This window comes from Patiria miniata, unplaced genomic scaffold (assembly GCF_015706575.1).
Source record: "Patiria miniata isolate m_02_andy unplaced genomic scaffold, ASM1570657v1 HiC_scaffold_9, whole genome shotgun sequence".
Classification (NCBI taxonomy): Eukaryota; Metazoa; Echinodermata; class Asteroidea; order Valvatida; family Asterinidae; genus Patiria; species Patiria miniata.
In genome coordinates this window covers 26,349,792-26,366,178 of record NW_024037076.1, presented here as the reverse complement: position 1 = coordinate 26,366,178, position 16,387 = coordinate 26,349,792, and the positions used below count along the sequence as shown (strand labels likewise).

General features: G+C 41.5%; 1 protein-coding gene across 1 annotated transcript; it reads right to left on the bottom strand.

The window, feature by feature from the left end:
- Window positions 1–1,281: 1,281 nt before the first annotated feature.
- Window positions 1,282–10,007, bottom strand: LOC119720692 (sperm flagellar protein 1-like). The gene is made up of 7 exons (XM_038190496.1): window positions 9,649–10,007; window positions 6,789–6,900; window positions 5,975–6,122; window positions 5,497–5,566; window positions 5,197–5,281; window positions 4,232–4,343; window positions 1,282–2,886 (listed from the first exon to the last, which is right to left on the bottom strand). Exons 1-7 carry the CDS (start codon window positions 9,809–9,811, stop codon window positions 2,782–2,784), a joined length of 795 nt encoding a protein of 264 aa, XP_038046424.1. The 5' UTR covers window positions 9,812–10,007; the 3' UTR covers window positions 1,282–2,781.
- Between the last annotated feature and the right edge of the window lie 6,380 nt (window positions 10,008–16,387).

The window sequence follows — 16,387 nt, the reverse complement described above, 5'->3', positions numbered from 1 at the left end:
AGACAATGTGCGCAAATGCTATCCGAAACTTCCCATAGAATGGCGCGCATTCCATACTGATGCGATTTCTGTTTTATTGCGGACCATGTGGACCAAATTTTGAGCGTCGCATAATGCAATCCGACCGTTCGTGATTCGGAACGGAGCCTGAGCGAGTGACGGGAATTGTAAATTTACAACACAGATAAGTTTTACAGAATTTCCTACATTATTACGCTTTTTCAACGATATAAAAACTAAACTGGAATAAAAGAGTAATCAATCAGTCTTAACGGCCTTTTCAACCCTTGTAGAGTCATGACCTTGATGACGTGTAGGTCACTGGTCACGCAAAATCCAACCAATCAGAGCGTGAATTCATCAGAGCATCCCAGCGTCCTGTTTGCAGGGCGGGGGGTACGAGCGAAGCGCAACGGGTGAATGACCGAAGACCCGATATAGAAAGCGCCCGCTGATTTGGCCAACATCTAGAGGTCAAGAGATGGGTTGTCTTGCCTCAGTAATCAGCGAATCTGCTCACTTAATTATTCCATGTACATTGACTAGGATAACGTCAGAATAACACAAAAACGCCCGGTTTTTAAAGGATGGTGGTGTGAACGTTTATGTTCTACTTTAAAATGCTCTTTCCGTTTAATTTAAAACACGTTTTGTAGTCCGATGGGCAGTATTCCAGGCCGTAATGTCCTTTTAAAATAGTGTTTCACTGACAGTATACTGCTACAACATAAAAAGGCAGGGAGAGTGTACTGGGGAAAACACAACCGCGAGTAATAAACATTTAAAGTGCATTTTTTTTTATTTGCGACACCCGTTCGTTCGCATAATTGCAGGCTGAATCTTGTTAGGATAACAGCACTTTGCGAAAATATCGTTCAGGAGCAATCATGGGCCTGCCAACCCGTCTGCCCGAGGGGAATTGACGTGGTATACACAATATTAACTCGCGCAGGTACGTATTTGGTTTTAATTCGCGGGCCGATAAAAGGGGAAATAAAATGAAAATTGACATTTCAATAATAAAGTTACCTAAGGCCCGTTGGCTTATGTAAGGCTTTCGAGTACGAATTGTATAATTTAAAATATACATGTACACCCTTTGTATAACAGTAAAGACATGAACGGCAACCTTTTTGCACTAAAAAATATATATTTTATAAATACATGTAATAAACTGTTGAATGGAATGGTACCAGAGTATGTAATGACTGGCGTGTGTTAAAAGCCTCACTTTCATATGTTTAAGCATGATTTGAAATTATTCATCCGACCAGACTGGTATTAATTTGTAATGAACTGTTATTTCATTGCCTTTATTTCTACTCACAAGTTCGAAAACTGAAGAGTTTACCTCGCTTTCAATTTAATATGGCCGACTCGTGAGTAAAGTCTTATACAATTGGGCGAGAGAATGAGTACGGTACTTATACATTTTTAATAGTACTTACATTAAAATGCATAAAATACCCGAGAGTTTAGCCATTCCTATTGGTCGAGAGCTTGTCACGTGGGTGAATTGAAACTGCTGATAGAACACCGGTAAGCTCATAAGAAATTGTGGCCAAAAGATGAAAACTTGTGTTACCGTATATAAACAAGCCTCAAAAGCTGAAAGAGTTTGTCGAACAAATTTATTGACACTTCCAAAGTCCCAAATAGTCTAATATTTCCCTTGATACAACTAGGGTTTTAAATGTTTGGATGTTAGTCCCCACTGGGTGTGGCATACGGTAAGAAGACAATCCTAAAACTGAAAATCATTGATAGAACTTAGTAGAAATTCGAAGTGAAAAGGTTTAACGAAAACTAAAAACTTACTCAATTCTAGCGGGGAAGACCACAGTAAACACAGCTTTACATTATCTTGACCGACAACTAGTGTCCAGTCCTTTATCTACCAATTCTCAACTGAAGATACGAGATTATTAAAATGCTATTATAAAATGTCCTTCAATTCCCTTTCAATTTCGAGCCAAATTTCAGAAGAGGCATGACCTTCCTTTGTAACCAATTCAAAGCCTGTTTTGGATACAGACTGCTAGTCCAAGCCTCTTCTCAAAAACCCAGTGAGATGAGATAATTTAAAAAAAACAATTGCCACCTTGAAAACTGGGAGGTAGACAAATTTGAAATTTGAAACATTGAAAACAGGGAGGTAGAGAAATCAAAATCTGAACCAGGAGAATTAAAGTAGACATGCTTAAAGGCACACAGCGTGTGTCAATAAAAAAGAAATGTAGCAGTCAATCCATAAATACAATGTATTACAAATACTCGCACTCTCTTTTTGCAAAACTTATCTCTAGAGTCTGAACGTGTAGTATATACTCTACACAATGGTCTTTATCACATCTCATTTGGACACCCCAGTACAGAGATACAGCTAATTAAATGAAAAGACTTGAATTCCAAATTGGACCACTTTTTAGATTATCTGGTATCTAACAAAAGGCATTCACATACCAAGAAGGCATTGTTTGGTGCCCTCTGGTTCCAGTAATAAGGACTTACATGTACTATAAACCACTACATGTACACAGACAGGTATACACCTGAGCCTAGCATAAGATGCTCACAGGCCCTCTTGTGTCAGGAAATCATACAACACAGGCAAGGTTTCTCCGTTGCTAACTTGCTACTTGCTACTCCCACTGCCACTCCCCTTAATAGCCCAACTGTCGACTACTGTACAGCTATATCCTTCCATACTTATATGTCAAAAAATGTACATAGCTATTATACACAATTTATGATACAATGAGAATCTTATGTACTTGAGTTCTAGTATCTTCTCTCCAGCTGTTCTATTCGTTTGGCCTGCTCCTCGATTCGGATGTCCTTCAACTGAAGCAACTGCTCCAGCCTCCTTACTTTTGCTTGTAGTATCTGAAGAAAAGAAGAAAAAGAGTAGACTGAAGTTGTAAACTTTCTAGAACACATGCATTTATCCACGAGCGGCAATAATGAACAATAGATAACCAAGATCAAAAAGAAGATCGTTTTTCCATGGCCGCTTTATCTGTATCTGTATCATTATAGTCAGTAAAGCATCCCAGGGCAAACATCACACCAACTTATAGAGGGAAGACAATGAGAAGAAATTACAGTTTTAGAGGTGGGAGGAAAAGTCCAGAAGATATTCTGGGGAAAACCCGCGGAATCTGGTAGGGACTGAAAACCCAATCCACATATTGGCCCAGACCGGATTTGAACCCCGGTCACAGCGTTTGAAGGCGAGGAAAGTACCGCTACGCCAGCCTGACTCCCACAGTGAAAACATTTTTTTTTCTTAAATCAGTTACCTTTGTCAGTTCAAAGGTTAAATATTACAGAATATGACTCTATGAATGGAAAATAGGGCTTTCAGTTGCTTGGGTAAAATACATTTTATAATAGCTTTTATAACAAAAATAAAACTGACGATATATGTAATGTGTCTGCACAAACACGCACACAGACACACATGTTTGTTTATGGTGTAAATCGAGGATTTTCTATTGTTCCTCTTCCCTTTTCCTTTGTTTGTACTCATAACTTTTTCGCAACAGCTCTCAATGGTTTTGTACACGTTTTCCAACCGAGGAGTCCTCGATTCGGTTTCTGTCCTCGATTCATCGATGATGTTGCATGTGTGTGTCCTCGATTTACACCATAAACAAACACACATAATCACTAAATGTAGATTTCAGGACAAGAGTGTTATTTATCAGCAGATTTACTGAAATTATATTTTCAAAAGTCTGTAAAAATGTGCAAGCGTTCTAATCCTCCAAATATCTGTCAACGTCAGAGTTAACTCTTCACTCTACTGAAAACGACCAATAACGAGTGTTTCACATTACAATAGGGCAGGAACGTTTGCCTTTAAGCATCCACTTTTCAAATTAACAGTTAAAAATATATAATGTAATTCTTCAGTTACGACCCATTCTTGAATGTTCACCTGTGATACCACACTGAACTGCCCTGTACCACACATGCTGTACCCAACCTTAGCCACAAAAATAAACACTGTCATTATTCACAGAACAATACAAAAACCACAAAGCTACGAAGCACTTGTCACAAAGTGGAAAATGAATAACGTTTAAGAAAATCTAGCATCTACAAACTGTTATCTAGACTGTTATTCAAGACGCAGTCTGGGCAAAGGAGGAATTGTAAGCCAAAACCAAACTTTTTGTTTGTGTGCGTCACTGTAATTTCAATTCTCGAGTCAAATGTATCATACCTGGACTGTTTCTTGCGATGCCAGGAGGTTCTGTTCCTTCTCCTCTAGTAAAAGCCTGAATTCTGTGCTGAACTCATTCGTGTGGTTGATAGATCTCACTCTTCCCACATGGCTACGGAAAAAAGAGATGAGGCATGCCATATGGCTTGTGAATTCTCTGTGCGATATGTGGAGAGTCCCTTAAACCAGTGAAGATCATGAAGATCAGCGTTTTAATTGATTTTGAAGTCTAGTCGTCCTGTTCTCTCCAGTGTTGTAGTCGAGTTCATCACAATTCCCCACAAGTCCTCACAAGTCCTCACAAGTCCTCGCAAGTCCCCACAAGTCCCCACAAGTCATCACAAGTCCCCACAAGTCCTCACAAGTCCTCACAAGTCCCCACAAGTCCTCACAAGTCATCACAAGTCATCACAAGTCATCACAAGTCATCACAAGTCCGAACAAGTCCTCACAAATCCCCACAAGTCCTCACAAGTCCTCACAAGTCCCAACCAGGCCTCACAAGTCCTCACAAGTCCTCACAAGTCCTCCAGTCTTGATTCAAGTCACAAGCTATTCAAACGAATTGTAACAAGGCCACTCCTTTGTTACTGTTCAATGTTCATCCCCTGTTACTTGTGACTGGACTTGTGAAAGGACTTGAGGTGGACTCGACTACAGCACTGCCTCGCTGTACAGATTCATGAAATTTTAACAGTAGTGAAAAAGAGAACAACATGAGGTCTAGGACGTACCCCACCCTCTTCCTTTTCCCCCCACATTTTGAACTGGCTGGACAGTCAGTCAGCCCCATCTTACATTGTCTTTTTGCCCTACTCTCCCCGCTCCCCTCCTGACCAGGAAGGTCGGTAGGGATGGGGATTGGGGAAAAAGGTCCGTTTGGGAACTTGGGAAGGAGCGTCTGGTACAAGAAGGAAAGAGCTTGAGGCCTTAAGGAAAATAGGAAAAGAAAACTGCAGTCTTACCTAGTTCCTTTTGTGCCTGCGTGTACAGTCGGCGCCTTGGGAGCTTGGGGCGGGTGTTTGGGCGCTTTGCTGCCTCCAGCCCGGCCTATAAAATTCGAAGGAAAGACAAAAACTTGATTATCTCTTGCCTAAAATCCTGTACGCACTCATAATAAAGGTACACAAAATTTTCCATCCGGTTCCAAAAGTTATTGCCACGAATGAGAAACATTTCAGAAACAGGGATCTCTGTGACAAACCGTCCCTCAAATAAAAAAAGTATGGAAAGGTGACAACAGTAATTTCTCGCTTGTCCCTCACCATGAGCCTTGTCCGCCTTGCCAGCACCAGAACCAACTTCTTTTCCACCATAGTAGCCATCGGGAGACAACTGTGACCAAAGAAAAAGAAACAAAAGAAAATATTTAAGCTTTTTATAATGTGCATAATATAAAGGCTTTACGCGATTTGCCTACTCTTGTTTTGCTTCCGAGAAAGATTTTGCTAGGCTCGGCAATGTTAATTACTTTTTAACCCTAACCCTAGTAGTTCCTCAGGACTACCCTGCTAAATCCAACAGAGTCCAACAGTCGTTTCCTGCTCAATCCACTGTGCCTTATTTCAGTTGTCTGCTGGATCCAACAGAGTCCAACTTGGCGTTATAATGCGGTTCAGTTGCCTGCTGAATCCAACATGTTGCAATCAGGAATGTACAGCAGGGGTTTAATGCTCAATCCAACAGGCTCCATCGGGTATATGATATAGTTGGATCCTGTTGGATTCAGCAGGGTTAGGGTACCTTATCTGATTTGTTGGTCTGCCTGAGATAGAGATCAATCTTGTGTCTCAATTGCCACAGCACGGCCTCAACGACTCCTGGCTTGCTGTTACACACACTGCGTACCACCACCTCTTGCATATTGAAGCCGATTCTGGGAAAGACTTTTCTGCAACAGAAAATCAAAAAAACATTGAATAGAGAAGTTAGCGCTTGAATCGTTTCTCCTTAAAGGTTATAGTAGAACATTTGTCACTGGTGCTGGTTTTTTTGTGTGTTTAAACTTAAGTGAAAAAAGTGCTCAAAATCTCAATAAGGGTGTTTATCAACTTACCTGATGTTCCGATAGCTCTGTGAATGCAGCATATTTCGAGTAAACACAATATTCTGGATCTGGATTTCAATTCAAAAGTTGCCAAGTCTGACACAATCCCGAAATCAGCATTCAGGACGTGATTCTCCTTCAGCCGATTGTTGCTACATGATTATCACACACTGAAACGACGATTCTCGCTAATAATTGCAACCGCGCGCGTGTTTCGTGTCAATGCACTTGCACCCATTCACGGATTCACCCGATTGCAAACCAAATGCCAACGGAAATTTCTAAAAATCTGTTACTCGACACACAGTGTGTGGACTGCTTGTTTCATGTGCCAGTCCATTTTGTTGTGTTGCATGTCCTCAATATCTTAAGTGTTGGGACTCTCCTACACAGTATTGAGAGTCCCAAATTATCGGACCAAGGTCGTCCTCTAATACTTAATAATAAAAGGGATCATTGCAGACTAATTGATTCGCAATCAAACAGGTGAAGCCCTGTTTCCCTGTGTACCTGTTTAACGTTCCCCAGTTGCTCATCTTCTGCTGGGTGGAGTTTGCTGGTGAGTAGTTGTGAACGTCGACAATCTTTGGCACAAAATGATGTACAATCTCCGCAACCAAAACTGCAAGAAAGTAAAGGCAAATAAATATGCTCATAACTTTTTTTTTCAATTCAATTGAAAGTAACGTTTATTTCCACATAATCATAAAGAAAAGTACAATAAATATAAACAGATGTGGAGGCACGTTCCAAAAAAGCGGGGCTTGTCAAAAAACAAAACAAAGTAACAGCTTCACAATAAACGAATAAACATAACAACACCTATAACGAGAACACAAACAGTGTGTATACGTGTACGACGACTAAAATAAGAAAAGATATGATTCAATAAGAAAAAAACAATAAACCAAGATCAGAAAAGTAAAGTAACTGGGGCTTACTGAGGTGACTGGTGGATTAACAAAGACTTCAGTTTGTGTTTGAAAAGAGCGAGTGATTTACATTCAGAAAGTGGTAAGGGAAGACTATTCCAGTTTTTAGGGCCTGAGAACGTAATAAAATGTTGAGAGAGAGTGGTTTTAACCCAGACTGGGACCGTGAGTGCATAAAAACGTGCAAACTTACTACTGACGTTTTTTTACTCACCATTCAGCTAATTAATGCCCACACAACACATACATCAAAATGCTGAAGTTGCAAGCATGTCACCTGCAAAATTTGAGACCTTAACTCCAATTTTAAGGCAAGTTTTTGACAGTTCAAAAACCATCCACGTTATTCTCCATGCTTTAGAAATGGTGGTGTGTTTCCCAAGGTATTCTGGGTAGGTGTAGGAAGAGCCTTGCAGCTTACTTGTTTTTTAATCGATGGCCAAATGAACATAGCACCCTCTGTTAAAAAATGAAACATTCTGCATTCACTCAGATCAACAAGAGGGCGCTGTTTTATCTGCACGATGAAAATGTTTTAGCTGAGGAGTCTTTTTGCACAATGCATTGCAGTACACATCAACGTGATGTTTCGCGTTTGGATTTCGATAACTCCCTGCAAAATTAGAATTAAACGCTGAATTTTTGGTGATGCAATGCTCACAACAGCAACTTTGCAGGGCAGAAGTTTCGGGGATTATTGAAGAAACTGTAGTGAGTAAGAAGCTTGCACATTTGATTCACACTGGTTTTATTATGCAGCACAAACTTTTGCACAATATGGATGCCTTAAGTTTTGGGACTCTCATACACAGTATTTAGAGTCCCAAATTTTCGGACTAGTTTTAACCAGTGGAATGTGAACTTTAGAAGAAGACCAGGTATTATGACTGTGAACAGATCTGTTTAACTGAAAAAGATTATGCAGAGTTGGAGGAAGTACATAACTGTGAGTTGAAATTCATCCAAGGGGGCATAACATTTAAAGGGACTCCTCGGGAACACTGACAGCTCAATTCTCATTTAGGCCTAGGGATGCTCTCGCCAAGGTATTTCCGCCTAAAACTCTTGTCAAGGTATGTCGCCTAAAACTTGGCTTCCAGAACAGTTTCAAGGCATGCGGGTCATTTGGTAGATTATTGGGAAAAAATGTTCCAACCTGATGCCACTTCCGCGATTGTGTACAAAGTCTACGGAGAGTCAAGAATTTTGTATTTCCTAACAAAATTGGAAATGTTTCTCAGTCCCAGATTCATGTCTCATCATCATTTTTGCAATGAATGACCTTCATTGAGATGATATATGAAGAAAAAAGTGGCGTCATTTTGCAACATTTTTTCTGACTACTGTTTTGATTCCTGACTAAAAAACAGTCAACACAGACTGCATGCAGATGTCACGCCCCAACTATCGCATCGGTCCCAACTATAGTTGGGACTGTCCCAACTATAGTGCGGCAGTTGGGTCGGCCCAACTATAGTTAGGACTGGAATTGCGCCGGATGCTTCATGCTTGATAGATCTTGTTGGATTAAATGTTCCGCAGCGCTGGCACCGTGTATTCGTCGTGCATGCATGCCGCAAGGCTGGCCGGTCACGTGGTACTGCCTAGTTGGATGAGTTGTCCAGCTGCTGGGTTTTATTATCCAGCAACATTTTGCAAAATTCAAAGATTGCCATGGCCGGCCAACTATAGATGGGCCCCACCCGGCCCTTAGCTAATGTCAAAGGTCCCAAGTTGGACATGTAAGCAGAGCTGTAGAGAATGTTTTATAGTCGTACATCAAATGTAAACTATACTGGGACTGCCAAATAAAAATATTGCGGTGGCCCAACTACAGATGGTCCCCACTCATAGATCATTTCATTGGTCCCAAGTAAAGTCAGATGTGTATTAGAGTTGTAGGGAATATTTTATAATTGTACAATGTACACTATAGTTGGGACCGCAAAATAAAAAGATTGGGGTGGCCCAACTATAGATTCGCCCCATCAATAGCTAATTTCAGTGGTCCCCAGTAAAGTCAGACGTGTATCAGAGCTGTAGGGAACGTTTTATGGTTGTACATCAATGTAAACTATAGTTGGGACACCGCAAAATAAAAAGATCGGAGTGGCCCAACTATAGATGGGCCAGCCCAACAATGGAACTTACAGTTGGGACCGTCCCAACTATAGTTGGGACAGGCCCAACTATAGTTGGGCCAGCCCAACTGTGGAACTACAGTTGGGACAGGCCCAACTATAGTTGGGACAGGCCCAACTATAGTTGGGACCGATGCGATAGTTGGGGCGTGACACAGACATGACAGATAAACATGAAGTTTTGTTTTACCATTCATCTGGTCTTCCAACATGTCCAATGAATGCCATTAAATGTGGACAGTGGCTGTGTCATTCTTTTAGGGCGCCAGGCCCAAGTGTTGAATTAAAAAAACTCACCACCGTCACTGAAATCGCGAGTCATGTTCCTTTTCGCACGGCTCAATGGAATCTCGTCGACCCACGCGTACAAATCCTGCAGCTTTTCGTCGTCCAAATCCGTCATATTACCGGCTTCATTTGTGTCTGTTGTTGAAGCTTTTGTGGGGACTATTTCACCCATTAAATACGATTTAATTTGCAAATCTCTGGATATCCTGAACGGTCACTGTAGCTGTTAATCTTCAGTCCGCTTTGAAAAATTGAACAGCCTGTTTTACGACAAGGAAAATGTTCAGTTGCAAAATTAAATCTCATGAAACTCTACAAAACACTTCTCGCGAGCGAACGGTCGTCGCCATGTTTGTTGTTACCCAAACACTGACGTCACATAACGATAAGTACATTAGACTGGCCTCCAGTCGCTTCCTATTATTTTCTTAGTGTGGCACAGCAAATTTACAGTATTTTTCGATAAGGATATCCAGCTTACATTTGCATAGCGAAAGAAAATATGATTTGTGAAAGGGATTATCGAAAAGACTTAAATACTCAAGCCGTCCGGTAGCTTGAAAGCTGGGAGCTAGCTAGGGACGAGGGCATGCACTTTTCCTGTTTGCGGGGCGGGGGTACGAGCGAAGGCATGCACTGGACTCCGCTCGTACCCCCCGCCCTGCAAACAGGACGCTGGGATACTCTGATGAGCTTCACAGAATCTTGTGAAGGAATTGGCCTATGACCTATGTATAAAAGCATCTGGCTGCAGCTGTTCAAGACCGCAGTTAGACAATGTGCGCAAATGCTATCCGAAAACTTACCAAAAAATTGCGCGCATTCCATACCGGATGTGATTTCTGTTTCATTGCGGACCATGTGGACAAAATTTTGAGCGTCGCATAATGCAATCCGACCGTGCGTGATTCGAAACGGAGCCTGAGCGAGTGACGGGAATTGTAAATTTACAACACAGATAAGTTTTACAGAATTTCTTACATTATTACGCTTTTCAACGAGAAAAAAATCTCTAAACTGGAATAATAGAGTAATGAATCAGTCTTAAACAGCCGTTTCAAACCTTCCAGAGTCATGACCTTGATGACGCGCAGGTCACTGGTCACGCAAAATCCAACCAATCAGAGCGTGAATTCATCAGAGTATCCCAGCGTCCTGTTGGGCGGGGGTACGAGCGAAGCACTGGACCCAAAATCATTTGACACTAGAGGGCACTGTTCATAGCCAACTGGATCTTGTTTGGCTTGGTGCTTTTATCCGCAGTGCATGCTATGTTGTTAATGTTGTATGATTCAGGCCTGTTCTCCTTCATTCCTTCCCCCACCCCACCCCCTTTTTTTTGTACGGCGGTGCTTTGCCGTTTGCCGTGACGATGCATACCGGCCCCCAATTGGCCAGAGAGTGTCTGCAAGTGCACTGAGCTGGTTTGCAGGGCTGGGGTGCGGGTTTTGCTCGTAGCCCCCCCCCCCCCCCCCCCCCACGCCCTGCAAACAGGGCGCTGGGATACGCTGATGAGCTTCACAGAATCTTGTGAAGGAAGTGGCCGGGTGGCATTCTGGGTAATTTATCATGACCTATGTATAAAGCATCTGGCTGCAGCTACTTAAGACCGCAGTAAGCCAATGCGCGCAAATGCTATCCGAAAACCTTCTCATACACATTCCATACCGGATGTGATTTCTTTTTCATTGCGGACCATCTGGTCAATTTTGAGCGTCGCATAATGCCATCATTGACCCTTCGTGAATTCGAAACGGAGCCTGAGCAAGTGACGGGAATTGAAAATTTACATAACAGATACGTTTAAAGATTTTCCTACATTAGTACGCTTTTCAACGGAGTAAAAGAGTGATGACTCAGTCTTAACGGCCGTTTAAATTCCTTGTAGGCAGGGTCGTGGCCGTGATGACTTGCAGGTCACAGGTCATCACCCTGGTAATGACCCTAGACCCTGGTATCGGATCATTTGCATGTGCAAAACTTTTGAACACGTATGCAAATGAGGAGTAGTCTGGTGCCTGCATGTGCATTAGCGTTTGCTTTTGTATACGGTGTCTGGGGTAAAAACAGCATCAATTCGTAATTGTGCCGTGAGTTACAAAAACACGATTGTTTTCGAAGTTAAAATGTTACAATTTTATCCCGCCACTATGCAGTATCACATTTCATATCAATCATGAGCAAATTGGAAAGGAGAGGAGTATTTTAGAGAAGGTGTGGACGTTATTACAATGATCGTCACGTAATGCACGTTGGAAATAACAACCCAAGAAGGGCCTATAGGCCTACACGATATAAATCCATTACTAGCCAATTGGGGTATCGAATATCAGGATACAGGGAGAAAGTTTCCTATCCAGGGCTTACTATTGGAAACGATCGAGGTTGGAACTTAAGTAAGCACTGGGGACGAGGTTGACTCTGCAGATGATACAGAATGCAAGGTTGCATTTGATCCCCCCCCCCCTCCCTCAACTCTTTTCCGGTGAAAGACACTTGCGTAGCCAGAAACGAACTGACGAATAGGCCTACTGCTTGAACACAATCATCCTGTACAGTATCATGTTAGTACATTGACTAGATAAATGTCTGATCTTTGGTGTAGTAATTCAGTTTTCTATTAAAGGGAATATACAACATTTGCAAACATCGAAAAATAAAACTACCAAGTTTTTGCGAAATACCTTAACAGGATGTTGGTAAATGACAGTCTAAAGCATCCTGTAAAATTATGGCACCTGGTATACTGTCATTTTCAAGAAAAGTGGTATTTTTGTATCAATTTCCAACGCTGATCGGCCGATCAGCGTTGGAAACAACTGGCTTTTTTTCAAATACTGGCCCCAATTGACCATTGCACTTGTTTGCAATCGATTACAAACCTATGAACGGGTACGAGCAAGCTAGACTGGTTCCCTGACCTTACAATTCCCCAATGTATGTAAACTGCTCTGTTTCTTCTTATATGGAGTCAGGGAACCAGACTACAGGAAAATGATCGTTTTTCTTGGTTTTTATAGCATTTTCGAACCCAAAATCTCCAAAAAGTCAGTGTAACTATATTTGCTTTATATTTCCAACCCCCCAATTCCATCCATTTCTGAAAATTACAGCAAAAGCAAATGATGTATATTCCCTTTAACACATCGCCCCGAGTAAACACACTTTGCTTTCAGCGTTTGTACGCCTACTCCAGAGGAATGCTGAGCGCTGATTTGAAAAAAAAGTATCCGGTTTCTGGTCTGCGCGCGTCGCCGTAGCCATGCGCGTCGGCAATTTTTTATTTTTTTTTTAATGTAAGATGATGTCTCAAAACCGCCAAACTCACTGGTACGACTGGAATCCTGATGCTAACGTGTTTTTAGATGCTAACGTGCATTTGAGTGTTTTTAGATGGGGTTACGATCGGGTATAGGATTTATGTGGCCTCTCTGGGCTCCCATATATTTTGCACTAAATTAGTCGGGCACCATTTGCACAGGGTGTTGTAATGTTGTAATCAGCCAGACTGAGGGAGCGATGGTCGTGTATCTGGAATAAACGCTTTTTAGTGCAATATGTAAGGGAGCATACTTATAAATGACCAGCCTGGCATGGCAGCTCATGCACGATGTCGCTGTATGGTCTGACGTTACCGTTTTCCCTGATTTTTGTCTTGCAAGTGACTATCACAATTCCTGAAGAATGTTCATGTCGGTCGAGATCGTAGGTGGGTGCAGACTTCTCTCACCTCAAGCTCCACTCTGAAAGATATTTTTGAGAGTTTGAAGGGGATCAAAGCGTCATCTGCAACATCAGCCGACATTTGAAGAGGAAAAAAGTTAGTCCATACCAGAAACCGAAGACTTTTTTGGCCTTAGCGAGAGAATCATTTTTCCTTCACCATTGACTTTTTACTCGCAAATATCAACGATACTTATCACTTGTCACGAACAGAAAATGGCAAGCGTGCAACAAAAATTGTCAAATGCAACTCGGTGTCTGACCGGTGAATGAAATGATGTTTTTTTTTTCTTTTTCCAACTGCGATGTTTTAATGTCACCGACAGTCATCACAGAAGGAGGCTTTCCCTTTTAAATATCGTCATATTAAATACTGTATAATCCCCGGGGCAACATAAAGGACTTATCTGTCATACAATTTGATATATGCGGGAAATATAATGGAAGGGATACGCTATTATGTTCTCCCCCCCCCCCCCCTGTGACGCATTGATCCACCTTTTGAAGCTCTCATACTACATTAATCGCACAAATAAAATTGATCAAATTATCCTTAAGAAGTTACATGTAAGTGGTTTCTATTTCTTTTTATTTTATTGCAAACGGTCCTACGCAGAGCGGATCTCTCCGGCTTAGCGAAATGCAATTGACATTGCCTTAAAAAGGACTTACATGCAGTAATTGGAGTTTTGTGAGCCATCGGGGAAAGAATCACGCTTCCTCCCCCATTCTTATTTTTTAATGTTCCTGAAGGAATGGTTTGCATCTACTCTCACATGGGATGTAATGTCGTTAGTTGCCGCCACCAGCCTTAATTTAACTTCCAAAAGACTATTTCAAAGGCATATCATAAAGCACACTCATTGTGAAACTGATACGCAAAATAAATCCGACCATCATTACACTGGCGTGTAAGTGGTTTCTATTTCTTTTCGTTTTATTGCAAACGGTCCTACGCAGAGCGGGTCTCTCCGGCTTAGCGAAACGCAATTGACATTGCCTTAAAAAGGACTTACATCAGTCCTTCATTTTTAAGGAGCGCGATCGCGCAGGCGCTCCTACTGCGCTCCTCGACTGTCTCGAAGGAGCGCTAAAAATAGCGCTCCTCAGAAATCCAAAAGAGGGCTCGTCAAACACGGGAAGTTTAAAAATAAGAAGTGATAAAAACGCAAAGGATTTTAAGTCTTAAGCTACACGTATTTTTCGTTGGTATAATGCCCAAACTCACGTTAATATGCCGCTGGACATCGCTAAAAATGAACGAACACCGAGCTCGTACGTACTGTATAAGATCGTGTGTGTACAGCGGTTGTATACTGTGCGTGCACAATCTGCATATCGCGTAGAGCTGAATGAAAACACGTGGGCCCGTACGTGCAAGTGCAGCAATGACTGGTTCCCGCTGCGCCGCGCACTAAGTCCCAATGAAGGCATGATGAAAATGCGGTAACCAGTCAATGTAATAGTCCTGCGCGGTGCAATGCACTGCCTGCCGTACAGTGTTTTGCGTGCAGGCTGGACGGAATAGACGTCGTAAAAATGCCAAGAAAACAACGATTGAGAAGGACGATCTTTGCAAGCTTATTCACAAAACTTGATCTCTCTTGTCTGTGTATGTATTTCCCGTGTTCATGAATTTATTTTGAGGAAGTTTTACTGGTATGTGAAGTGAAACGATGCAGCGTGTTTCACCGAAATCCTATACCGTGAAACGAGTCTCATTGCCGGCCCACCACACACAGTGCATCACAAACGCTCGTACTAGTGCGAAGTTCAGATGTTGTTAGCCAGTTTCTCGTCGTGACTAGCATTGTGTATATGGCATACTTGACCTGCATTTTCCGTTATTTTTAAGATTATCGACGGCAGATATTTTCGATAAAACTTAAGGCAAGTTTGTGTAATTTTGAGGCCCTTTTTGTGAAGCTTTCGTAGAGCAATTGAAATAGTTCAGGCTGAAAATTTCATATAATTTTAACGAATCTGAAAGCAATTTTTCAGTTGCTTTATGTGCCGTTTATTAACTCTCCATTTTCCAAGTATAATCAAGTGATGAACCAACTGACCCCTGTATTAAAAAATGAAAGCCTGAGCAGTAGTCAAACCTTTTATTAATCTCCATTTAGTTAGTTTTTTAAAATAAATTTTACCTTGTCTTACAGTTACAAAAACGAAAAAAGTAACGCAACTTGAGCATATGTTATTATGCAAAAACTAATAATAATGCAGCCCCTCGAATAAATCCTTATATTCAAAATAAAACAAAAACAATGGTAACCGGTCGTTTTACCGCTGTTTATCCGTAGATTTTAAGGAGAGCGATTTGCTCTCCTCGAATATTTGAGGAGAGCGATTTATAGCTCTCCTGGATTTTCTTTAAATGAAGGACTGCTTACATGCATAATTGGAGTTATGTGAGCCATCGGGGAAAGAATCACGTGTCCTCCCCATTCTTATTTGTTAATGTTCCCGAAGGAATGGTTTGCATCTACTCTCATGGAATGTAATGTCGTCAGTTGCCGCCACCAGCCTTAATTTAACTTTCAAAAGACTATTTCAAGGCATTTCATAAAGCACACTCATTGTGAAACTGATACGCAAAATAAATCCGACCATTATTACACTGTCGTCCAAGAACACATCTCCTTTCTGGAAATGTATATGTTTTCTGAGTGCAGGAAGTCATGTCTCTTGACATGACCGAAATTATTGTTACTGTCTCATCTTCATGGTTGCTAGAAGCTCTCTTTGTGATCATTGAGTGGTCGGGCACAACCCGACCACTGTCTGGAATTGTTTCTCATAAATCTTCTTTGTTTGGGTCTTTCTTTCTTTCTTTTTCCGGACAATAATTCTCCGCGGGTTTTCTCCTAGACGTTTTATGGTATGAACTTGTAACTTTCAATACACATGGACCCTCATCCCGAGTGGTGCATATTACAAAATAATTTATTGTGATGGAAAGGATTTAATTTCGTGATTCTTTGTTCTTACATAAACATTTTCATAACTTAACTTGGCAGTG

Bases quoted from the DNA above. Each gene is read 5' to 3' on its own strand.
- LOC119720692 (XM_038190496.1), bottom strand. From the start codon at position 9,811: ATGGGTGAAATAGTCCCCACAAAAGCTTCAACAACAGACACAAATGAA. The intron at 5,282-5,496 runs GTGAGGGACAAG...CGAATTTTATAG, and splicing joins CAAGGCGGACAAGGCTCATG to GCCGGGCTGGAGGCAGCAAA. The intron at 2,887-4,231 runs GTATGATACATT...TCTTTTCTTCAG, and splicing joins CATCGCAAGAAACAGTCCAG to ATACTACAAGCAAAAGTAAG.